Genomic DNA, 27,063 nt, shown 5'->3' with positions numbered 1-27,063 from the left:
CCAGCCCAGAAGTTGGTGATTGGAATTCAGGAGATCCCTTATTAAAATTGAAAAATGAGGTCCTACAACTTTAAAGATTGGGAGTGTCCAAGACTCTATCATATTTGGCCCTAAATCCTGATTGATTGTCCATCATTTGGCACAGTGTGCTTTATAGATTTGTCCCCTTTATTAGTGAGTGTGGAAAAAGTTTCTGAATACCTCAGGCTTATTTATTTAAATTTATTCATATAGTATAAAGACAAAAGGTTTCAATAAGGCATTGTATAGTTGTATAAATGCAGTTTTATATAATAATGTCTTACTGGTTACCTATTCTTCATTGATTAATACTTGTGTACAGTCACGTTTATACATGCTTATAGTCAGCAAGTGGTGACAACTGATTGCTGAGTTAAAAATTGTGCATTAATAGTTCATATATAATATATATCTGTGAGACTGTATAACTATGATATTTAAAAATTTTTCACACAGTTAACCAATAAAATCTTGCGTTTTTCTGAAAGGTGTGAGTGTGTAACGTGGAGCGATGAGGAGGTGGTTGCATATGTGGAGAAAAGCAAGATTTATTTGGGGCAAATCCAGGGTCGTGGTTATAATAGTCCAGGTTCAATGAGCCAACACAGAGAAATGGAGGGACAGACATAATGAAATAAACACGGACTGAAACACACAATGGATGCTGGAAAAACAAAACACATACAAACCCTTCTAACAGCACAAACAAAGACCAGCAAATACAAGGGACTTAAATACAAACAGGGATAATGACAGAAAACAGGATACAGGTGGAAAATACAGGTGGCAAGTCAAAAAACAAGGTGCTGGACTGGGAAGGAATCAAAACAAAGAAAGCACATGGACTTGACCAAAACAGAAAAGCACATGGAGGAGTGGGAGGGGCCAATTGTGACAATGCTAATTTCTTCACACATACACATTTCTATTGGTTCAGTAATCTGGTTGTTTGTACAAATAAATTACTATTAGATAATCATACAGCTGATATTTCTCAGGGCCTGTTATTATGAAGAGTTACTGAGATTTTTTATAGTGATATGCACATCATTTGCTCAAATATCTTCATGTACTTTGTTATACTTTGCATATTTGTTCACCTCAACTGCAAAAGCGGTCATGTAAGCTTATTGCTAAATTGCAGAAACTATGTATGGGATGCAGACTTCAGGTAAGTTGTGAAAAAACAATCAATTTGGCTAAATACACACTAAAATGAATGTGACAGCAAAAACAAATAGAAGCAAAAAATGACATACAGAAAAACAAGGTCTTCTAATATTAGTAATGCACAACTCATGTGCCATGACTGTACAGTTATTTTCAGACACTTATTGATCAATTGTTTCTTTTATTTATTTTCATTTTTATACACTTGCTGTCCTGCAGAGGAGTTTGGGGTAAATTTAAATGAGTGTTAGAGAATGTAAGTTCAAAGTCATAGCCAACACACAGATACTGCAGCCCACGAAGAGAGCCCAAAAGAACAATTCTTAAGTCTTCAATGGAATCCAGTGTTTGACATATTTTGTTAAAGAATGTCAAACAGTACACAACATTGACACATAAATCTTATAATTTATCCATTATAAAATTATGTTCTTGATAGTGGTCAAACTACATTTGGTATGTCAGTAATGTCCAGGAATGCAAAGCAAAGAATATGGAATGCCTATTTATGAAATATTAATATAACAAATTATATGTATTTCAGGAAAGCTCCTGTTGAAAAATGAACACTTTACCATTAAATATGTGTTACATATAGCCTAAAATTACTCTTCATCTCAGATTTTCATGCATTTTTCTTCTTTTTTGTATGACAGACATGATGAACAAATCGATCCACTCTTCTGCCCAGTGCTGTTCTTGCTGCCTCTATCTCTGCACAACCCTCTACAAATCCTTTGTCTCTCGCCTCTTTTACCTTTTCATCAAGTTTGGCATGAAACTCCTCCTCTGCCTGTTTTCTTGCTGTTTGCTCTGTTTGTCTCTTAAGGTTCTCCATTTCTCTGGTGTGAGTCTCTACAATGAAGTTAACGTTTCTCTTTTCAGCTTCATTGCGTATAATCTCTTCTTCCTCTTTCTCTCTTCTAAAAGACTTCAGCTGCTTCTGTAGCTGTTCCTCCATTTCCTTTCTGAGTTGTTCTTCTTTTTCATTTCTTTCTTTCTCGTCTTTCTCTCTTTCTGCCTCTAGTTGTTCCTTCATCTGTCTTATTTTTTCATTTGCCTCATTTTCTATTCTTTTCCTCTCTTGTTCTTCTTTCTCTTTTCTCTCCTTTTCTTTTAAATCCCTCTCCTCCTTTTCTTTTTGCTTTTCCCATTCATACTGTTTTTGCTTTCTAATCTGCTGTAAAGTCCAGGCTTCCTCCATTGATGCAATTGTTTTCTCCCAATACTTCTGTTGTTTTTCTCTCCTCTTCTCCTCCTCCTCCATCCTCTTTATCCACTCTCTCTGCTGAGTTAACTGCAGCTCTTGTAGCTCCTTCTTTTTACTTTCCTCCGCATGCTGGATTTTCTCTTCCAGTTCCTTTCGTCTTTTCTCCTCCTCTTCTGCCTTCTGTTTATAGTCCTGCTGTAAATTCATTAGTTCTTCTCTTACTTTCTTCTCCATGTCTTCGCTTTCTTTCTCAAAGTTCTCTCTCTCCTCTTTCTGTTTCTTCCTCCATTCTTCTTCTTTCTTTCTTCTTTCCTCCTCCTCCTGATCTCTCCTTCTCTGATCTTCTTCTCTTTGTTTCTCCCACCGTTGACTGTTCTCCTCTTTTTCTCTGTGAATCTCAGCCATCCACCGTTGCATCTTTTTCTCATCTTCTTCTCTTCTTTTCGTTACGTCTTCTCTTTGTATCCTTTCCCTTTCGGTCATCTCTCTCTTTATGTCTAGTTCTTTTTCTTTAAATTCTTTCTCTCTTCTTCTCCCTTCTGCTTCTTGTTTTTCTTTTTCTTTCTGTACCTCTATTCTCATTCTCTCCATTTCAGCTTCATATTTGGCTTTCAGTCTTTCTTTCTCTCTTTCTATCTCCCCCTCTCTCTCCTTCAGTATTCTCTCCTGTTCTTCTTGTAGAGCTTTCTCTACCTGCTGGAACATGTCATTAGTGTAGCAGCTCCCTCCATTCACTGTCACCATGGAGTTGATCTTCTCCAGTAGATCAGTGACCTGGGTGGAGCTGCTTTTATTACTGTTGTTGAGCACATGATATCTGTTACCAAAGTCAAACAGAAATCTCTTCATGGTTGGTCCAGGCTTCTCTATGTACTGTTCAATTGTGTTTTCTTTTAGCAAATCTCCTTTACTGAAGACCACTATAGTGTACATTTTGTATTTCTCACCAAAAGTATCCTTGATCATATTCACTGTGTCTTGCTCCTCTTGGGTGAAGCGCTGCCCGATGCTCAGCACCAGCAGGAACACATGTGGACCTGGAGCTGCCATGGAGATGCACTTAGTGATCTCTTTAGTGATCTCCACATTAGGAACATTAGTATCAAACAGTCCTGGAGTGTCAACCACAGTGATCTGCCTCCCATTTATGTCAGCTGACTCTTTCTGACACACAACAGTAACTGATCCACCAATATCTTCCGTAAACACGTCCTCTTTCCCCAGGATGGTGTTTCCTGTTGCACTCTTCCCAACTCCGGTCTTCCCCAGCAGAACAATCCGCAATGCCTCAGGGCCTTTTGATGAACCTGTACAGATGAGATCATTGAACTTTTCAATCTTTTTCCCAGAATGGTGCATGTTGGTGAATTTCAACAAACTTTGATAAAATTTCTGAAAGCTGAAATAATCATTAACAACTTACTGTAGGCCGCTGTTCATAAGGCTACATAATACCTACATAAACATGTCATGACAACTGACATAAACTTACATAAAGGTTTATAAATGTTTATGTCCAAAGACATCATTTGCCATAAAAGTTACATTTGCTAATTTTGATCATAGTTAACAATCAGCCTTTCTGACAAATGATGCCTATTGGAATAAGCATTTATAAATGTAATGTACAACCCCAATTCCAATGAAGTTGGGACGTTGTGTAAAATCTAAATAAAAAAAAAATGTTGATTTGCAAATCCTTTTCAACCTATATTCAATTGAATACACTACAAAGACAAGATATTTAATGTTTCAATGGAAATTAAACTTTATTGTTTTTTGCAAATATTCACTCATTTTGAATTTGATGCCTGCAACACATTCCAAAGAAGTTGGGACAGGGGCATGTTTACCACTGTGTTACATCACCTTTCCTTTTAACAACACTCAATAACCGTTTGGGAACTGAGGACACTAATTGTTGAAGCTTTGTAGGTACAATTCTTTCCCATTCTTGCTTGATGTACAACTTTAGTTGCTCAACACTCCGGGGTCTCCGTTCTTCATAATGCGCCACACGTTTTCAATGACAGACAGGTCTGGACCCGCACTCTTTTACTACGAAGCCATGCTGTTGTAACACGTGCAGAATGTGGCTTGGCATTGTCTTGCTGAAATAAGCAGGACGTCCCTGAAAAAGACGTTGCTTGGATGGCAGCAAATGTTGCTCCAAAACCTGTATGTACCTTTCAGCATTAATGGTGCCTTCATAGATGTGCAAGTTACCCATGCCATGAGCACTAACACACCCCCACACCATCAGAGATGCTGGCTTTTGAGCTTTGCACTAACAATCCGGATGGTCCTTTTCCTCTTTGGCCCGGAGGACGTGACATGATTTCCAAAAGCAATGTGAAATGTGGACTCGTCAGACCACAGGACATTTTTCCACCTTGCGTCAGTCCATCTCAGATGAGCTCGGGCCCAGAGAAGCTGGCGGCGTTTCTGGGTGTTGTTGATATATGGCTTTCGCTTTGCATGGCAGAGTTTTAACTTGCACTTGTAAATGGAGCGACGAACTGTGTTCACTGGCAGTGGTTTTCTGAAGTGTTCCTGAGCCAATGTGGTAATATCCGTTACAGAATGACGTCGGTTTTTAATGCAGTGCTGCCTGAGGGATCAAAGGTCACGGGCATTCAATGTTGGTTTTCTGTCTTGCCGCTTACTTGCAGAGATTTCTCCAGATTCTCTGAATCTTTTGATGATATTATGGACTGTAGATGATGAAATCCCTAAATTCCTTGCAATTGCACTGTTGGAATATTTGCTCACGCAGTTGTTTACAAAGTGGTGAACCTCGCCCCGTCCTCGCTTGTGAATGACTGAGCCTTTCAGGGATGCTCCATTTATAACCAATCATGACACTCACCTGTTTCCAATTAACCTGTTCATCTGTGGAATGTTTCAAACAGGTGTTTTTGAGCATTCCTTGACTTCCCCAGTCTTTTGTTGCCCCTGTCCCAACTTCTTTGGAACGTGTTGCAGGTATCAAATTCAAAATGAGTGAATATTTGCAAAAAACAATACATTTTTAAAAGTTTATCTGTTTGAACATTAAATATCTTGTCTTTGTAGAGTATTCAAGGTTGAAAAGGATTTGCAAATCATTGTATTCTGTTTTTATTTGTTTTACACAATGTCCCAACTTCATTGGAATTGGGGTTGTACATGCATGTGTTGTCAGTAAAACATTCATCTAGGGTTATGCTAGTTGTCACAATCTTATGTAGGTGTCATCTAGAGTTATGATCAGTACCCTACAGTAAAATGTAAATGCAAATTGCTTGGTCTAAATGATTACATATTTCTATTAATAAAGCACAGCCTTAACAGAGCCTTAAGCAAAACATTTTCTTAGAGGCAATGCAACTGTAGAGACAGGTGTTGAAGTGGGTTGTTATTTGGTGCCAATTGTTTGCTAACATTACTAGTACCCCTAAAGCCATCATTTACACTGCAAAAAATGTATGTTCAGTAATAATTTCTTAAATATTTTTAATGTATTATTGTTATTACCAATAAACTAAAAACAGCACAAGAACTTTCCTAAACCTCAACATTCACTAAGAATGTAAATATATATGAATATGTACGTTTCCAAACCCTGCCCCTTCTCCCACTATCCAACACTCTATCGCTATGTTAGTTATGCCAATGGTAGCTTCTAGTGTTAACAAAGGAAGTGGAGAAAAAGTAGCTTAAACTAAGAGATTCACACACAAACACAGGTTTACCCACTCAAATTTGAGTCTTTATCGTCCTTGTGCATCAGTGAAACATTAATCAGCAGGAATTGAATTGTGCTGTGCTTTAGCCTGCTAAGCAATTGCAGTAGCATACTTCCTCTTACTAGAACAGCTCTACACAATATTAAATTTATTAGACAGAAAAAGAATAAGAATTTGGCACAGCTATAATTACAAACATGTAAATATAAACATCATGTTCTGTATCTGTAAGGATGTTCTCTGTTGGCACATCATAATCCTCTCATTAGCATATTTTAGTATTTTGGACCTTGATAGGCTAAAGCTCACTTGTGATATACAAATATACATAGCGCCCCACAAATCTCAGATGTAATGAGAGCCTGTTTTCAACAGCAATATGTGAACTACAGTGATGAATTCATAATAATAAATTGCACACAAATTTCAAACAAATGGAAATGCAAGGCATTAGAAGGCATAATTAAAGTCCATTCTCACATGTCCATGATGTACACTCTCACAGTTTTGCATTGCGATATAATGATGTCTCAACAGATTTTGATAATGTTATTTTTCACTCATATTTTAGACAATATAAAAAGATTTACAGTAGAGGAGAGGGCGTGGTTGAGCATCACATGCAGGACAGAGAGTGAGTCACAGTAAAGCAGTGGGCTAACTAGCTGACACACTTCACCTGCGTGTCATCTCTACCAGCCTATTTATAGCTGTGTTTCTTTTCAGTGGGAGGAGAGCCCAGAGAGAAAGAAAAGAAGAAAGAGAAGACCAGTGGAAACACAGTGGAAGAAAACCTAAAAAACTGAAAAGTCTCAGCCAAGAATTTGAGTTAGGTGAAAAGCTGAGTTGTTCTGTTGTTTTGTCTTTTCATTGTTTCGTCAAAATAAAAGGAAATGTCTGTGTCTCCCCACCCTGCTCCCACTGGCCTCATTCTGAAATGACTTACCAGTGTCACACATACATTGCAAAGCTTTATTTGACATTGTGTGTAAAACTTTACAACATCAATGCCTCGTGGTCACATGTTCAAGGCTGATACAGGCCATAATTGTCAACTCTGATACCTAATACAAAGTAACAGAGTTGACAGTTTGACAGAAAACAGCCTTTCAATTTTTTTCTCATTAAAATATATTAACAAATATTCTTTATGTAATTTTGATAAATCAAACATTCATAGCAAGATAAACATAGATGTAACACAAATGATTTAATGGGTAATGGATTTTTATATTTAGAATTGTAGACATATCAGCACTCTGAATATTTTCTGCAGGAAAAATCACCAATCTATTTGTCTATAATCAAAACACTCAGCCGCAGATTGCCTAGTGTAATGACAATTATAAAAATATAAAATACCTTACCTTCTGTTTGACTCCAGTTGGTCAGTGTGAGCTTATTAATTTTCTGTTGTAGATTTTGAATTTGTCTTTTGTACTGCAGCTGTGTTTCAACCTGGGCATTTGCATATGAGGCCATAGTGTAGCAGCCATCTTTACTCTTTGAGTGAAAGCTCTTAAAAAATGTAACCAGCTGTGTTGCATCTGTTTTGCTGTCAACAAATTTGTATTGTACTCCAAATTCCTTTATCACTTTCGTAACACTGGCATTCAGTTCTTTGTTCTGAGATTGCTGACTGATCAGGACTATAGTGTGATTGTTGATTCCTGAACCGAAGACTTTCTGGATCTTCTCTATTACTCCTTTGTCTTCATCAGTGAGGCAACCTTCAGGAATGAGGAGGAGAAAAGCATGAACTCCAGGATCACAGACAGAGACACAGTGGAGAGTCTCCTGCATCACTTTTTCCTCTGAGAGCTGGGTGTTGTAGAGAGCCGGCATCTCCACCAGAGTAACCAGACATCCACACACTTTCCCCTTCTTCCTCACACACACTGGGCTGGATTTCGGTTTCACTCTCTGGTGAGATGATGAGAACTTTTTACCAAGTAGAATTTCAGATATTGAAGTCTTTGCTTCTTTGTCCAGTCCAAGCAACACAAGGTTTAATCTTTGTTTAGATGCTAAAAGAAAACAAAATTATTTTTAAAAATCTAATAACAAAGCAAAATGAATAAATAAATAAATGACAAATTAAATACCACACATAGAGAAGTTAATTATGGCTGAAACTCTTACTACGCTTATGAAAATATTGTTTTTAAAAGAGATAATTATTTTGTATACTTTAGCACAGTATAAAAATACTTATTTTTAACATTTTAGCACAACCATCAAGTAGCCCATCATTACATGAAAAGTTAAGAAAGTGTATTAGTCCACAATTGCAGAAACGCACCTATTGGTTAGAGATTTAATGGTAGCATCAAAGGTACTTTTCTAAAGATTTAAACCAGTGGACACAGGTCAGATGAAGTGTAACTGTATTCGATTTTTTTAAACTCTTTTACATTACTGTGTAACATGCTCACGGCAGTTATATTTATGTCATGTTAATGATGGCGTCTTCAATTAGTATCCATGGCATGATTTGCAGCCCACCACACTATAATTTTTCTTTTAGTTTTAATTTGTCTCCAGCTGAAAATTTATGTTCACCAAATCTAATGAATTATAGTTAATTTCTGATAAGAAATGTATGATTCCTCTTTATATGATCATTTTATTATAGTATAATATATTTTATATTACTAATTGTGAAATTGGTGATAACCAACATTCATAAAATAAAATGTAACACACATAAATTATCAAACACACAAACGTACATGAAGAAAAAAAATGTTGAATTGTATTGAATTGCAAGTATTAAATACAAGTGCATATTGAAAGCAGATCTTTTCAAACTGATTGACCTAAAATGACAAAGACAAAAATCTCGCACACATGGTTCTGACTAATGGTTTGCCCTATTTTTAATAGCTCAACCAACATTGAATAAAACACACAGGGTAAAATGTCTCAACAAACTGATCAAGAAGGCTGGCTCTGTCTTGCTCACTGGATGGTTTTGAGGTGGTGGTTGAAAGGTCACTTAAGAAACTCACTGCTACCCTGAACAATACATCACATCTCCTCCATGACCTTCTGGTCAGGCAGCAGAGCACCTTCAGCAACAGACTATTTCAGCTCTGCAATAGTAAGGAACAGTCAAGGAGATTGTTTGTACCAGCAGCGATCACACTGTACAAGACCCTGTCACTGTGCCGGGATATTATTGTACACAGAGCCACTCATATTGGACTGCCACTGTTTATTTTGTTTATCATATCTAATACTGCACTGCCACTGTTTATTTTGTTTATCATATCTAATACTGCACTGCCACTGTTTATTTTTGTTTATCATATCTAATACTGCACTGTCACTGTTTATTTTGTTTATCATATCTAATACTGCACTGTCACTGTTTATTTTTGTTTATCATATCTAATACTGCACTGCCACTGTTTATTTTGTTTATCATATCTAATACTGCACTGTCACTGTTTATTTTGTTTATCATATCTAATACTGCACTGTCACTGTTTATTTGTTTATCATATCTAATACTGCACTGCCACTGTTTATTTTGTTCATCACATCTAATACTGCACTGTCACTGTTTATTTTGTTTATCATATCTAATACTGCACTGCCACTGTTTATTTTGTTTATCATATCTAATACTGCACTGCCACTGTTTATTTTTGTTTATCATATCTAATACTGCACTGCCACTGTTTATTTTGTTTATCATATCTAATACTGCACTGCCACTGTTTATTTTGTTTATCATATCTAATACTGCACTGTCACTGTTTATTTTTGTTTATCATATCTAATACTGCACTGCCACTGTTTATTTTGTTTATCATATCTAATACTGCACTGCCACTGTTTATTTTGTTTATCATATCTAATACTGCACTGTGACTGTTTATTTTGTTCATCATATCTAATACTGCACTGTCACTGTTTATTTTGTTCATCATATCTAATACTGCACTGCCACTGTTTATTTTGTTTATCATATCTAATACTGCACTGTCACTGTTTATTTTGTTTATCATATCTAATACTGCACTGCCACTGTTTATTTTGTTTATCATATCTAATACTGCACTGTGACTGTTTATTTTGTTCATCATATCTAATACTGCACTGTCACTGTTTATTTTGTTCATCATATCTAATACTGCACTGCCACTGTTTATTTTGTTTATCATATCTAATACTGCACTGTGACTGTTTATTTTGTTCATCATATCTAATACTGCACTGTCACTGTTTATTTTGTTCATCATATCTAATACTGCACTGCCACTGTTTATTTTGTTTATCATATCTAATACTGCACTGCCACTGTTTATTTTGTTTATCATATCTAATACTGCACTGTGACTGTTTATTTTGTTCATCATATCTAATACTGCACTGTCACTGTTTATTTTGTTCATCATATCTAATACTGCACTGCCACTGTTTATTTTGTTTATCATATCTAATACTGCACTGCCACTGTTTATTTTGTTTATCATATCTAATACTGCACTGTCACTGTTTATTTTGTTTATCATATCTAATACTGCACTATCACTGTTTATTTTGTTCATCATATCTAATACTGCACTGCCACTGTTTATTTTGTTTATCATATCTAATACTGCACTGCCACTGTTTATTTTGTTTATCATATCTAATACTGCACTGTCACTGTTTATTTTGTTTATCATATCTAATACTGCACTATCACTGTTTATTTTGTTTATCATATCTAATACTGCACTGCCACTGTTTATTTTGTTTATCATATCTAATACTGCACTGCCACTGTTTATTTTGTTTATCATATCTAATACTGCACTGTCACTGTTTATTTTTGTTTATCATATCTAATACTGCACTGCCACTGTTTATTTTGTTTATCATATCTAATACTGCACTGCCACTGTTTATTTTGTTTATCATATCTAATACTGCACTATCACTGTTTATTTTGTTCATCATATCTAATACTGCACTGCCACTGTTTATTTTGTTTATCATATCTAATACTGCACTGTCACTGTTTATTTTGTTTATCATATCTAATACTGCACTATCACTGTTTATTTTGTTTATCATATCTAATACTGCACTGCCACTGTTCATTTTGTTTATCATATCTAATACTGCACTGTCACTGTTTATTTTGTTTATCATATCTAATACTGCACTACCACTATGAATTAACTGGTATATTTACAATTGCATTATTTAAGACACAATTCAAATCCAAACACAATTGCACTGCACATTTACAATAGTAGTTTTTGTGTATAATGGCTGGAAAACAAACACTCGCCAGTTTGTACCTACAAGTCCTCATCATTGCTCTTCTGCTCTGCCAAAATTAAAGCATTTGCAACCCCGTTCAACGCTGCACTTTCACCGTCAATGAGGCCCTGCTGTCAGTCAAAAGCTGTGTGTGGGATGTCAGGAGGGACTTTTTAGTGAGGGCCATATTTTAAGAGTAAGTGATGAAAAAATTCTAAACTTTGGTGGTACTGGAATTTTAGCAACCACTGACAGCGATATTTCAACTAGGCAGAGGAGAATTCCGTCCACGGTTGTTTGTTCCCTGTTCTTCATTTGTTCTAAGGACATCACTAGACAACAATGGTGCTTGTGTACCCAAAAGCTTTGCTTGTCGACATGTTGTAAATACAAATTTAATTTTGGCAGAGTTAAAGCACAACTATGAATGAACGCAATTGCAAATGGACGATTTTTAATATGTTAGAGTAAGACAATGAAAATTAAATTTCAAAAGAACTTTGGATCCATTACTAGGAGGGACACAAACTATTTAGTTAACAACAATGCATCAGTAGATTAATTAACTGATTTGTAACAGGATTGACGCACACGTACTAGTTATTTCTCATATTTCTACTATTTATATGAGTAAACACACATCAGTTCATTGTCACTGTAATAAGCAGTAGTTAGTACAAAGTTAATGAGTAAATAGGCTGTGAGGTAATAAAAAACTAAATTATCAGTGAGCAATATTAACTACTGATTAATGAGCAGTTACTTACATATACAAATAATGTGTATTTATTTGCATGTTGGCATATGATTATCAATTAATGTGTGACCCCTAATGTAACATGTTACTGAGCTTTGCTTTGCCATTAAATATTCTGGTAACACTTTAATTAGCAACACTTAATGTAAAGTGTTACCAAAATTCCAGCCATTATACACAGAAATGCAAATGAAAATATGCATTTTGTATTTGAAATTAAATTATAAAAACAATATATAATGTCTTAAAATGAGCACATTTACATGAGAAATAATTATAAATACACAATTTAATTAACATTTTCAAATTTGCATCTAAATTTGAAAAAAGTCCAGAATGTGCTGAGATAGAATGTAAAACATACATGTAAATAACATATAGAAATATATGTACAGACGGCTTGACTGGGAACTAATATCAGAGATGGGTTTTTGTCTAGACACTGCAACCAGAGGACACGTGTGCATGCTATTTGCTCTTAATATCACAGTAAATCTGGTAGTATGTTTTATGAATCTGGGCTCATTATGAGATAACTATGAAGCTTGTTTAGTTTGAAGGTGTTTATTTGGCCCCAACATGGCTCCAAAAAATTAAATGAATAAATAAAAAGCTAGCATTGCTATTGTTCATATTCAAACGTGATAATATCTATGAGAATAAAATCATAAAGCTAATGAAATATCAACAAATAAAACAAAAAATGATGCTACACGAAGCTTGGAAAGAAGTAAAAATGCATAAATAAAAAAGTAAAATAACGTCAAGAATCCACTGACAAGTGAAATATATAGGAAGCATTCTAAATGGGACTAAGCTGATTGAGTGTCACCTGGAATGAGAAAAAAAGCTAGGCGCAGCGCTGAGAAGAAAAATTACATCATTGTTTTTGGGCCACTGTTAATAAAAATAGCAGACTTCGAGAAAAAAGTTTAAATATCTAGAGAAAAAAAGTCATAATATTTAGAGTATAATGTCAGGATATTTTGATAAAAAATGTTTACTATGTCGAGAAAAATCTATATATAAATATCTAATATATGTCATATATATATATATATATATATATATATATATATATATATATATATATATATATATATATATATATATATAAAAGAAAAAATGTCGTACAATTGCAACATTATAGTGAAATTAATACCAGGAAGGATTGCAAAATTGTGGCTACAGGCTTTGCAAAAGGAAGGCAGCACCTGCTCCTGTTAAAATGAGGGGTGTTGTACTTTCTTATAGATTTAAAAAAAAATAAATCAGTCTCCCTATCTCTCCTGGCACATCAGCACCAGCCTGTTATTAGTATAAGAAATGGCTGAGCAGGAAACTATGTTCAGCTAGAATAAAGAGCCAGACTGACTTGGAGGAAACTGTTTGTCTGTTTTGTTGAAGAAGACTCATTTGGTTTCATGCTCCCAACATTGTGGGAACAGTTTGGGGATGGGCCCTTCCTGTTACAACATGACTGAACACCAGTGCACAAAGCAAAGTCCAGCGAGTTTGGCATGGAAGAACTTGACTGGCCTGCACAGTCCTGACCTAGACCCGATAGAACACCTTTGGGATGAATTAGATGAGAATGCGAGCCAGGCCTTCTCGTCCAACATCAGTGTCTGACCTAACAACTGCTCTTCTGGAGAACTGGTCAAAAATTCCCATAAACACACTCCTAAACCTTGTGGAAAGTCTTACCAGAAGAGTTGAAGCTGTTAAAGCGTGTGAAGGCAGATAAGCGAATACCTGTGGAAATATAGTGTATTTGCTAAAAAAGTGTTTTTTTTTAAAATATATATCATAGTGTCACCTGTTGAATAACTGGTGTCAGCTGGTGGCCGCTGTCAAAATCCTGTAGCGTATTAGACCCTTAAGTTTATAAGAATTGACCAAAGTAATCCTGATTTGTGGCAATTTTTTTAATTAAGGAAAATAGGGAATGGCTTAATTGGGAACTGGTGGCAATATTGTTTAGAAATATCCAAAAATTTGAGAGCAGCATTGTACAGACATTATTTTTTTATTATTATATTAATACTGAAAGATATCTGACTAGTAGATAAATGTAGGTTTCACATATTTTGCCAAATACCTCAAAAATGTCTGAGTGTTGAGCAAGGATTATGGAGAAGCAAGAATTCTGACTTTTAGGTCTAATGGTTCAGTGGGTTCTACAGCACCACCATCAGGCCAACTGGATTCATTTCACTTGCAAGTAATGTGAGTGCACATTACACCTACTCTCCAATTTTGATATTTGTATGATTTATAGTGTCTGCTCCACAGTCAGTTTTAGGTAAGAAAAAGCATTAGGCTTCCTTGCATAGTGTGTATGTGGTGTTTCACTTCACGGATGGGTTAAATGCGGAGGTGAAATTTCCCCGTTGTGGGACTAATAAGGGTCTATTAATTCATCTTAATCTTAATATTCTGCAGGGAAGCAATTGAGGTTTTGGAGAATGGGTACAATGTCATGCCAGGACTTCGTGTTATTCAGAAGGCAAGAAAAGCTGCGTTTGAAGATGGAATTTGCTTCATCCATTATTTTATTTCTGATAGGCAGTAGCATTTCTGTTTAACAGGTGGATTTTGGATGGTTTTAATGCTAAGGTAAATCTAGGTGTTACTTGTATATCAATGAAAATCTAAGTTGACATACACTCATTGGCCACTTTTTTAGGTACACCTTGCTAGGAAAAGGTTGGACCCCCTTTTGCCTTCAGAACTGTCTTAATTCTTCATGTCAGACTTTCAACAAGGTGTTGGAAACATTCCTCAGAGATTTTGGTTGGGTATTTGAGTTACTGTTGCCTTTTTATCATCTCGAACTGCCCATTCTCTGCCCATTCTCCTCTGACCTCTCACCTCAACAAGGCATTTTTGTCCACACAACTGGATATTTTCTCTTTTTCTGACCATTCTCTGTAAACCTTAGAGATGGTTGTTCGTGAAAATCCCAGTAGATCAGCAGTTTCTGAAATACTCAGACCAGCCCGTCTGACGAACAACCACACCACGTTCAAAGTCACTTAAATCCCCTTTCTTCCCCATTCTGATGCTCGGCCTGCACTTCAGCAAGTTGTCTTGACCACCTCTACATACCTAAATGCATTGAGTTGTGGTCATGTGATTGGCTGATTAGCTATTTGTTAACAAGCAATTGAAGCAATTAGTGTACCTAATAAAGTGGACAGTGAGTGTATATTATGTTACGAGATTGGAGTATGTAAATTACAAACAACAAGGAAAGGTCCAAGAACTTACTATTAAAGGACACCTTGAGTGACAGTGGACCTCAATTTATTATTTATTTATTGTCCAGCCATAGAAGGTAATAAATTGTTACTTACCACTTAAGATATTAGAAAGGCGTTTTTTTTTTTTTTTTTTTTTTTGTAGCTCAATTTCAAATTCTTGCTGTTTTGTTTGATCGTATTCACACAGTTCTGTCATCTCCTCATGTTCTTCCATTTCTGTTTGAAGATATTCTTGAAGTTCTTCTGTTTCTTCATGCTCTTGCCCTTCTGTTTGATCATGAACTTCCACTGTTGTTGTTTCTTTATACTGTGGTTCTGTTTTTTGCTCAGACTGTTTCTGTTCTAAAGCAAGTGAAGTCTCCTCAAACTCCTCACTGTTAAGGCTCCTTCTGTTCTCTTCAACTATCTTTTCCATCATTTCCACAAAAGAAGCATGACAACACTTACTCTACTCTAAATGTCTGTTACTGTATTTTGTGATGACTTTCTGTATGATGTTCTCCTGAACTGGACCTGCACTGGCTCCAGCTTCTTTGTTCTGTGTTGTCAGCACCAGGGTATATTTATGGGCCTCCTCAGGCAGAGAGCTGAGGATGTGATCCATTCGGCTGCTGTCTGTCTCAGTGAAGTCGTCTGGCTGTAGAACCAGCACAACACCATGAGGTCCAGGAGAACATAGAGACATGCATTCTTTAATCCGCACTGGGATCTGATGCACAGACAGGTCAGGATCAAACAGGTGAGGAGTGTTGATGAGGGTGATGTATCTTCCCTCCACCTTTCCTCTGGCTCTCTCACTGTGCTGCTCTACTAAAGGAGGAGGACCTTCAGTATCAAACCCATCTCTGCCCAGGATGGAGTTTCCCACTCTGCTGATCTCTGAGCTGTTCTTCCCCAGCAGAACAATCCTCATTTCAGACACTAGACAATGATGGAAAAAATATCCACATTATGAAAATATATAATGATTATTAGTTTTTTTTTCTATTTATAAAGCTTTCATGAACAGGATGCATGTAATTCCTGAAAATATATTTTCTAATGACAAAACAAACATTTCAATTTTGCTCACTGTTATTAAAGATATATAATGTAAAAATTCATTCTACTTAAATTTCTAAGCATGTTCACCTGTTTAGTGGTAAGTAAGGCAAGTTACGTTTGTGTATGGCAGCTTCCATACACCATCGTATTTCAAAATGCTGTATAAATGCGAAATTACAAAGATGATTTGAATTAAAATATAAAAACATGTAGGAGAATAGAAATTAAATGCATGATAAAAATATAACTATAAATAACAGATATAAAAGAGAAGAAATTAAGCATTAAATTAATAATCAAATACATGTAAATTGGGATAACAAAGTTACATGAGAGAAGTGCAGTAAAGACAGCAGTGTTATAAACTGAGCTGAAAGCTGCACCTTTAGGAATGTTTTCACTCTGGATTTAAGCTTCTAGTGTCTGGGTTCTTCTAATGGCTCCATTTAAGAGCAGCATGGTAGCTAGTTCATTAGTCATATGTGTGTTAATGCAGAGTCAGGGAAAATGAGGATTAATGTGGAAAAAGTAAAAGTTGATGAGAAAATACAACTATTGCACGCAGGGTATGTGTAATGTAGCAGTCAGGACTGATAGTCCTGGTTCAACAGCGGCATCATGGTTGATTTTTATGTAAGCACTGAAATAAACAGTGCAGACAAGCAGAAAGCAAATATGCAATGTGGAATATTTAGATTATGAGGTGAGAAGCTGATAATAGATTAGTAACTGCTTTGAAATGACTGCTAAAACTGGGATCAGTCCTTTAGTACTCCAAGGTTATGTACTAGTTCTTCAGAGCTTTCATATCCATATAGGCAGCTAGTCTATCCCTCCTGTTGATATTTCTGAATAAAATAATCTGTTTTATCTTTATTCAGCATTCAGTTTTGTCTACAGTTAGTGATGTGCTCAAGGTACTTATAAAGTGAGTCAAGGGGACCATAGGGGTTTGAGGAAAAGACCAAGTAGATCTGAGTATTATCTGTGCAGCTGTGGTAAGATATCCCATAGTCTTGTAGTATTTGGCCAGGAGGAAGCATGTAATAATTTAATAATAATGGCCGATGAATTGCTCTAGGAGACACCACAGGTTACTGGCACTCTCATTAAATTTTATTGCCTATTTTGACAGAGCAGTTCCTTCCTTCCACATATGAACTGAACCATTTTAGGACAGCCTCTGACAGCTCAATAGCTGCTAATTCACCCTTAGGGGCCTAGCACTATTAGGTGTATTTTTTCCCTGTTTTTGTCAGTTCCTCTTTTAGTTGTTCTAACTCCTGTAAATATGAGACAGCCATGTTATGTTTTTTTTTCTTCAAAAGACATGTGGCTTCTCCAATAGGTAATCCACTTGTTGTAAATGCCCACAGAAGTTTGATATTATTATGAAACTGGACATGTTTTGATCAAAATTTTACCAAGCACATGTTTTTTTAAATGTATTTTATTTTACTTATTTTTGACTGTATCTATTCAGAAAATCAATTCACAGCTTTAGATGTCTATTAGAAAGTTTTAGAATAAAGTGTCTATCAAAGTGTTTATGAGTTAAAAATATAAGAATTTTGATGATTGTTCATTACATGGCTTATTACTGTGACACAGTATATGAGTAGCATGAGGCGGACTTATTTTTCTTGATATTCTCACCTGTAGGATACATGCAGATCGCTAAACCTGCATGTGACAGACTGTCACAGCAGCCAAGCCTTTGAGTTTTTTGTTCGGTGCACTGGGTGTTCACTATCAGCTGCTTATAATAACAATTATTATTACAATAAAGAGTCCTTCTAGGAATGATTAGGTAAATACTGGCTTATGTAGAAAACACACAGTAAAGAACTGTGTACCATAACATAACCTGGAAATCTGTATCTTTCCAGCGGTGTTGAACGGGCGCCAAAAGACTCTGAAGGACTCTGGGAGGAGCGACCTGCAGCGCAAGACGGGGCTATATGGATGGAACATTCAGATAACCCTTACTGTGGTACATGGCTCATTCGCAAGTGCCACTGCAAGCTGCCTATAGCTTGAGTGAGCCTTGGGAACGGCAAATTGGGTCCTGTTTCTGTTTGTTCCTCCAGATTGGAGCAGCAGTCCCCAGCCCGAGTTCCTGAACCCAGCAGCAAGCCTGATCCCGTGGCCACACCCAGCAGCAAGCCTGCGCCTCCGGACCCGCCGCCATTCACCGCACCTCTGGACCCACCGCCAGTCTCTATGGACGTCATCACAGGCCCGCCTGCCCCCGTGGATGTCGTCGCAGGCCTGCCTGCCCCCATGGACATTGCAGCCCCATTGTTCCCACCCATCTCGCCCTCGCCTGTGTCCGTTTCCCATGTGCCTCATGTTTCTGCATCTGCTGTTCCCCGTGGGCCTTCTGTTTCTTCTGTGTCTGCTTCTGTCTCTCCTGTTTCTGTTCCTTCATTTTTGCCCTGCTCTGTTCCTGGTTTTGTCTTGTTCCCATCTGTTGTGTCTGTGCCCGTTCCTGTTTCGGTTGTGGTTCCCGTTCCTGTGTCTCCTTTCGTTTCTGTTCCGGTGTCTGTCTGTGTGTTGGTTTCTGTTCCTGTGTCGGTCTTGGTTCTTGTTCCCCTGTCTTTTGCATGGTCTGTGGTCCATTCTTGTTTTCCTCATCCTGTTGTTTCTCCGTTCGTCTCTCGTTTGGCATTGTTTTGTGGTGTGCCTCCTCGTCCTCCCTCCACTTTTCATCCTCGTTCTGTTTCCTCTTCTGTTTCCGTGCCTTTGGCTCCTGTTTTCCCGTGTTCTGTTCCTGTTTCTGTGCCCTTTTCTTCTATTTATTGCTCTTTCGTTCCGTCTTCTGTTCCTTGTTCCCGCGTTTCTGCTCCTGTGCCCATTTCTGCTCTTGTGCCCATGGTTCCTGTTCCGCGTTCTCCTGCTCCTGTTTCTGAGTCTGTGCCTATCCCGGCTCCTGTTCTTGTCTAGTTTGGTTCTGTCCTTGTTTTAGGTTCCTTGTGTCTAATTGGTTTAGTTTTGTTCTTTTTTGTTTGGTGCGCCTCCGTGTGCACGCCTTTGGGGGGTGGGGGGGTGGGGGGGTTACTGTCACGATTGGCCCCTCCCAGTCCTGTCCATGTGTTTGTGTTTTGGTTTAGCCCATCTTCGTTTTGTTTCAGTCCAGCCCCTTCGTTTCATGACTCCACCCCTGATTGTTTCCACCTGTCCCTCAACAGCCCTGTTGTATTTAAGCCCTGTGTTTGGCCCTTGTTTTTGCTACTCTTTATTGGTTGTTCTGGTTCATCAGCGGGGTGAGTAAAAAATTGTATCCGACATTAACCCCATCTGTCGGACACTTTACGCACTCGGTCCGTGTTAACTCAGAGCATGGAGCTCAGAGGAACCACCAAGATCCATCAACCAGGTAAGCCAAAACCTCTATCCGACATCGAACCCATATGTAGGCCTCTTAGTTTGTAATGGTCTTTGTTTGTATGTTTGATTCTGGTTTCTGTCATGTCTGCCCCTGATCAATCCGTGTTGGCCCTGGACTATGACCCTGGATTTGCCCTTAATAAATCTCGCTTATCTCCGCATATGCGTCGCCTCCTCACTCCCCGTTACACAGTACCTGAGTGAACTTCTCTCATAATATGAACCATCATGCCTACTCAGATCACAATGTGCTGGTTTACTACTGGTACCTAGAATTCATAAAGTTACATCAGTGGGGGGAGCTTTCTCATATAAAGCCCCCCAGTTTTGGAATAATCTTTGAGTTCTTTAGGTCTAGGCTAAAAATCTACTTGTTTAGTCAAGCCTTTAGTAATGAGATTTGCCTTTTAGATAAAAGCTGCTGATCTGATCTGGCTGTGCATGGACACAGAGTATCATGGTAAACTGGGAGTGTTGGTGTTTTACTATGATGGCGCAGAAATAATTGTAAAAAAAAGGATCATATAGCCTACATTCACAGCTGCTAGCTTATTCTATGATATAGTGTGCAGTGACTCATATGCAACAAAACTTGCACACTGATATTTCTTTAGACTTTATGTGGAACTAAAAGCATTGCATGCTTGGGTCAACAGAAAGAAAGTTACAGGGGGATGCCTTTTAAGACAGTCCACCTGTCAGGAAATGCTATATTGTCAAAAGTATTCGCATGTCTGCCTTCACACACATATGAACTTGAGTGACATCCCATTCTTAATCCACAGGGTTTAATATGATGTCAGCCCACCCTTTGCAGCTATAATGGCTTCAACTCTTCTGGCATGGCTTTTAACAAAGTTTAGGAGTGTGTTCATGGAAATTTTTCCAGAAGCGCATTTGTGAGGTCAGACACTGATGTTGGATGAGAAAGTCCGGCTTGCAATCTCTGCTCAAATTCATCCCAAAGGTGTTCTGTTGGGTTGAGGTCAGGACTCTATGCAGGCCAATCAAGTTCTTCCACACCAAACTCGCTCATCCATGTCTTTATGGACCTTGTTTTGTGAACTGGTGTATAGTCACGTTGGAACAGGAAGGGGCCATTCCCAAACTGTTCCCACAAAGTTAGGAGCATGAAATTGTCCAAAATCTCTTGGTCTGCTGAAGCATTAAGAGTTTTTCACTAGAACTGAGGGGTCAAGCCCAACTCCTGAAAAACAACCCACACCTGGTAACCGCCAAACCCAGACTCATCCATTGGAATGCCAGATGGAGAAGCGTGACTCGTCACTCCAGAGAACACGTCTCCACTGCTCTAGAGTCCAGTGGTGGTGCTTTACACCACGGCAATCAAGGCTTTGGATTGCGTTTAGTGAAGTAAGGCTTGGATGCAGCTGCTCAGCCATGAAAACTCATTCCATGAAGCTCTCTATGCTGTTCTTGAGCTAATCTGAAGGCCACATGAAGTTTGGAGGTCTGTAGAGATCGACTCTACAGAAAGTTGGTGACCTCTGCACATTGTGTGCCTCAGCATCCGCTGATCCCGCCCTGTCATTTTACGTGGCCTAACACTTCATGGCTGAGCTGCTGTCATTCCTAATCGCTTCCACTGTGTTATATTACCACTGACAGTTGTCTGTCAAATATTCAGTAGCGAGGAAGTTTAATGACTGGACTTGTTGCACAAGTGGAATCTCTCACGGCACCATGCTGGAACTCACGGAGCTCCTGAGAGCGACCCATTCTTTCACTAATATTTGTATGTTTTATACACCTGAATTCAATTATTTGTTTAAGTGAGTGACTACTTTTGGCAATATAGTGTATTTTTGGTCATATATATTTGTGACCAACACTTTAAGCTCATTGTAATGCTTTTTCTCCAACTTTTTGTTCTATAAAATATAATAAAGTTGTTTTCAATTTAACTGGTATTGGTGGCAGCTTGCATCTGATGATTTTAAGGCATTCTCTGACTAATTTAACCTATGTATAGAGAGTTGACAGCTAAATTTTAAGTGTCCTGATGTGTCATTGTTAAATGATTTATTACTGACAAATTCTCCATGTAGATATTCAGCAGCCTCAGTTTTTGAAAAAGAAATTAGACTGGTGAGTTAGAAGTAAAAAAGTACAGAAATCCTGCCATGTGATGTAATTAGATGAAATGTGCAGCATCTTATTGAGCAAGCTTTTATACATGACTTATCGCAGTTTGATTGAGAGAGAATTTATCTTATCCCTGAAGTCCATGGAAATATTTTTACATCATCAAACAATATATCATAAAAAGGGTAATCTTAATGGTTTAGCATACGAAGACATTTTGGACAATTATATGCTTCCAACATTATGGGAACTGTTTGGGGAGGGCCCTATCTGTTCCAGCATAACTTTGAAATGACTGCCTCCATAAATGCAACACATACAGATGCAAAACAGCTTGTTATAAAAACATCGTCTAACTAAGATGACTGATGGACGTTATCATTTTAGGAGCAAGACTGTGAACAAAATACCCAAACTTCACAGTGTGTTTGTCTCATTCAATTCAAACCTCTGGCATCGAGTTTTTTCGAGTTTCTAACCACAAGTCTTCAGCTATAGTTTAAATACACTGCTCAAAAAAATAAAGGGAACACTTAAACAACACAATATAACTCCAAGTAAATCAAACTTCTGTGAAATCAAACTGTCCACTTAGGAAGCAACACTGATTGACAATCAATTTCACAGCTGTTGTGCAAATGAAATAGACAACAGGTGGAAATTATTGGCAATTAGCAAGACACACTCAATAAAGGAGTGGTTCTGCAGGTGGGGACCACAGACCACTGCTCAGTACCTTTCTGCTTTCTGGCTGATGTTTTGGTCACTTTTGAATGTTGGAGGTGCTTTCACACTCGTGGTAGCATGAGACGGACTCTACAACCCACACAAGTGGCTCAGGCAGTGCAGCTCATCCAGGATGGCACATCAATGCGGGCTGTGGCAAGAAGGTTTGCTGTGTCTGTCAGCGTAGTGTCCAGAGGCTGGAGGCGCTACCAGGAGACAGGCCAGTACACCAGGAGACGTGGAGGAGGCCGTAGGAGGGCAACAACCCAGCAGCAGGACCGCTACCTCCGCCTTTGTGCAAGGAGGAACAGGAGGAGCACTGCCAGAGCCCTGCAAAATGACCTCCAGCAGGCCACAAATGTCTCCATGAGGATGGTATGAGGGCCCGACGTCCACAGATGGGGGTTGTGCTCACAGCCCAACACCGTGCAGGACGCTTGGCATTTGCCAGAGAACACCAGGATTGGCAAATTCGCCACTGGCGCCCTGTGCTTTTCACAGATGAAAGCAGGTTCACACTGAGCACATGTGACAGATGTGACAGAGTCTGGAGACGCCGTGGAGAGTGATCTGCTGCCTGCAACATCCTTCAGCATGACGGGTTTGGCAGTGGGTCAGTAATGGTGTGGGGTGGCATTTCTTTGGAGGGCCGCACAGCCCTCCATGTGCTCACCAGAGGTAGCCTGACTGCCATTAGGTACCGAGATGAGATCCTCAGACCCCTTGTGAGACCATATGCTGGTGCGGTTGGCCCTGGGTTACTCCTAATGCTAGACCTCATGTGGCTGGAGTGTATTAGCAGTTCCTGCAAGATGAAGGCATTGAAGCTATGGACTGGCCCGCCCGTTCCCCTGACCTGAATCCGATTGAGCACATCTGGGACATCATGTCTCGCTCCATCCACCAACGCCACGTTGCACCACAGACTGTCCAGGAGTTGGTGGATGCTTTAATCCAGGTCTGGGAGGAGATCCCTCAGGAGACCATCCACCACCTCATCAGGAGCATGCCCAGGAGTTGTAGGGAGGTCATACAGGCACATGGAGGCCACACAAAATACTGAGCCTCATTTTGACTTGTTTTAAGGACATTTGTGTGTGACTCCAAATCCAGGCCTCCATTGGTTAATAAATTTGATTTCCATTGATGATTTTTGTGTGATTTTGTTGTCAGTACATTCAACTTTGTACAGAACAAAGTATTCAATAAGAATATTTCATTCATTCAGATCTAGGATGTGTTATTTGAGTGTTCCCTTTATTTTTTTGAGCAGTGTACTTTTAATATTGTACAATGCAGATGATATAACATTAATCTTGTTTTAAATGTTGATAAAACAATGTTGTTCACAAATTCAAGGAAAATGCCCTTAAACCTTCTGTCTCACCAAATGTGGTCGAAAATGTGTCTATGTACAAATATCTTGGCTATCTATTGGATAATTGTTTGCATTATTTTGCACTTAGTACAGAAATTGAACATGAAATTTTATTTTAGGAATAAGACTAAAAAGAAACTTGTTTTTTTTCCACTTTTAGCAAATGATTCTGGAAATGTCCTTTGCATGTTTTACTTGATGATTGTGCTTTAAGCCCCCTAAGCAGATGAATCTGATGAGTCTGCAAGTGTGTTGATGTGAGGTTTCAGCAAAATCCAGACGAACGCGGAAGCGAATGAAAAGGAGAGGTTTATTTACTTCAGGCTGAATTGGCGTCAATGTACATGCAGCAGTCACAGCCAGTAGAGCACAGATGATCACTTCTGTGATCACACCAGATGAACATAACAAGCGGGGCAATCCAAAAAAACAAAGTCGTGGTCACAGGCGAAAGGGTCAAGCAAATAAGTCCAGAAACAGGCAACCAGATATGGGCAAAACAAAAATCAGAGTCCAGATAAACAAGAAACGGGTCAAAACGAAAAGGCAGTCAGAAATAACACTCAGCAAGTTCATACCAGAAACAATACTTCACAACGACTAAGTCTACAGCCCGGGCTTTTATACTATTCTGTTCTGGTCATGAGTTCACCTACACAGGTGAGATGAGTTTAGTAATCTGGTGACGCAGAGCGCTGATAGGAGCGTGACCGATCGTCACCAGTCACATGTTCTCTCAATGACTCCTGGGAGATGGAGTTCCTAATACTGGCAGAGTCTGTCTGATGCGTGACAGTTGAAAGAGTATTCAATAAGAGTACAGTGAAAACTTGGTGAAGGTCTTCTGAGGCAGTGAGTGAATTACTTACTTTTGTCATATGTTTATCAGTATAATGCTGATTTTGCATTTGAGACCTAAACATCGAGCCAGACGTTCTTTTTGAGCCTGTAAATGTGACGTTTATACATAAAGACACACAACATGGTGTGAAAAAATCTGGCCCAACACCACTTTTAAATAATTATTTCATTATTTACAGGGCGACTTACAGCAGTGCATAAACACCATATTTTAACGTATTTTTCTCCTGACTCAGTAATGCTACTTCTTTCAATTCTAACAAAAAAACTTAAATAGTGAGCTATCAAGTTATAAAAACACACCGCACTCTTCATGGAACCTTTGAAAACAGCAAGAAATCATTTACTTATTACTGATTTAATTTATTTACATTTTTTTAGTGGTTATTTTTTATTTTGTGGCATTTAACAGTTAACAGGCTAATGGTGTCACCCACCACAGTAAAGGCTCAAATAACATGTGTTTAGAGGATAATAACAAAATTAAGTGACTGGTGTTGGAGTGACAGCCGGAATTGGTGAATGTTTTATGTAGCTGTGTGTGCTGCTATGAGCCTGTTAGCTGTCACTGCGCCACTTTTGGGTGTAGTATTTCTCCAGTATGTCCTAGTTCTGTATTAGCCTCTCAGCACATAGTGTTGGTATAGTGGGTAACACCTCTGCCTTCGCTGTAGACTGGGGTTCAATACCCCGCCTAGGTAAGCACCCTACACTATATCAATAAGAGTGCTTGGGCAAGTCCAGCACAGAATACAGACAGGGAATGATTAGGCTCTACAAAGAAATGAGGCCTTAGACTCAAAGTGTGTCATTTTCATATTAAGATCAACCTACGTAGCTTTTGTAATGTAGATGTTTTTAAAAAATGTGAGGTTGACAGTCTTTCAGGCATGACATCAAAACTATATCTCACACCAGAGAATCCGTGCCCACCCTACACTACAGGATACTGAGTCGTAAATACTGAACATGTTTTAGGGGGGCCTGAATGGACTGGGAGTAAATAGGAGTCAAGATTGGATTGTAGACTCCCTACACCACTGGATAGTCTGGGAAGATCACCCTGATATCAGAAGGCCTTCTGTGATTGTTGGGAGGAGCAAATTGGCCCCAAACTCAACTCAATTATCCTGTAGTGTGGGCCTGGCATTAAACATGGAATGTAAATGACATTTACACAGCACATACTGGATATGGGTGTACACCCAATATCAAAAAGGCTTGCATTGCCTAGATACAGTTCCTACATTGCAATAGGTCTACCATGTTTAAAGGTGGGTTTCAGTGAAGGATGGTGCAGGGTTAGAGGCATTGACTAAGCAATGTCTGACACTTTCCTTGGCCATTCACTGCACTCACAGAACTGCGATAGGTCACTGCCATGGGGATGGCAGTGCACATGCCATGTGCAAAAAACAGTATAATCTCAATCCAGATGCAGTGTAACTTACTTTGTGGATGTTGGTCCATACTGCTCCTCCTCAGAGAGTGTGACTGATCTGTGCCACAAGTAGAAGATCAGGTTTATTTCTGCTTTATTTCTGCTACCAAAGCATTATGTATAAATTGGTACACTCTCCTATTAGGCCTGCAATTATCGAATCACTTTTATTTTTACTATACAAATATATATGACAGCCATGGTTTTTGATTAAGGTGTTGTGAAATCATACTCAGTGTATGGACTGGTGAGATTAAGGGCATTTGCTAACTCATAGGCATAAAAAACACATGCTTTCTCTGCACTGTCATGTAGTCCTGACCTTCAGTCAAAATTTTCACTAAACTAGACTATGATCACAGTGTGATCAGAACTCCAGCAGGTCTAGGCATGTTTCACACTTGTTTGGGCTACGAATGAGGCAAATAAAGCCTATGGCTGCTTTAAATTAATGTACTTCGACAGATTGTTCGGTTACACGGGAATTTAAACTGATATAACTTTAAATGTGGTTGAAGATATACTCCAAACTTCTTTTAAATCTATTTTTTACATATATCAGATTCTTACCAGCCCATGACGACATTTTGTAGACGGTGTCGAGCTGAAGTCGAAAGTAAAATCAGGAAGTGAACAGGTCAAAGTCAAAGGTGTACGGCACGAAAACAGGAAGACGGTTGGCGCGTTCCAATCTGGAGGCAGC

General features: G+C 38.4%; 1 protein-coding gene across 2 annotated transcripts; it reads right to left on the bottom strand.

Annotated features, from left to right (window-relative positions):
* Positions 1–1,355: 1,355 nt before the first annotated feature.
* LOC108438320 (calponin homology domain-containing protein DDB_G0272472-like) lies at positions 1,356–26,989 on the bottom strand. Of its 2 annotated transcripts, XM_037542989.1 has the most exons (4): positions 26,931–26,989; positions 26,371–26,418; positions 7,497–8,156; positions 1,356–3,708 (listed from the first exon to the last, which is right to left on the bottom strand). In XM_037542989.1, the coding sequence occupies exons 1-4, from the start codon at positions 26,944–26,946 to the stop codon at positions 1,817–1,819; spliced, it is 2,616 nt and encodes an 871-aa protein (XP_037398886.1). In that variant the 5' UTR covers positions 26,947–26,989; the 3' UTR covers positions 1,356–1,816. The 2 variants fall into 2 exon arrangements, with proteins under 2 accessions (XP_037398886.1, XP_037398883.1); XM_037542986.1 differs by lacking the exons at positions 26,371–26,418; positions 26,931–26,989 and adding an exon at positions 15,508–15,975.
* Between the last annotated feature and the right edge of the window lie 74 nt (positions 26,990–27,063).

This window comes from Pygocentrus nattereri, chromosome 1 (genome assembly GCF_015220715.1).
Source record: "Pygocentrus nattereri isolate fPygNat1 chromosome 1, fPygNat1.pri, whole genome shotgun sequence".
Taxonomy (NCBI): Eukaryota; Metazoa; Chordata; class Actinopteri; order Characiformes; family Serrasalmidae; genus Pygocentrus; species Pygocentrus nattereri.
The sequence above is the reverse complement of the archived record's forward strand: the minus strand, read 5'-3'. Positions and strand labels throughout refer to the sequence as shown.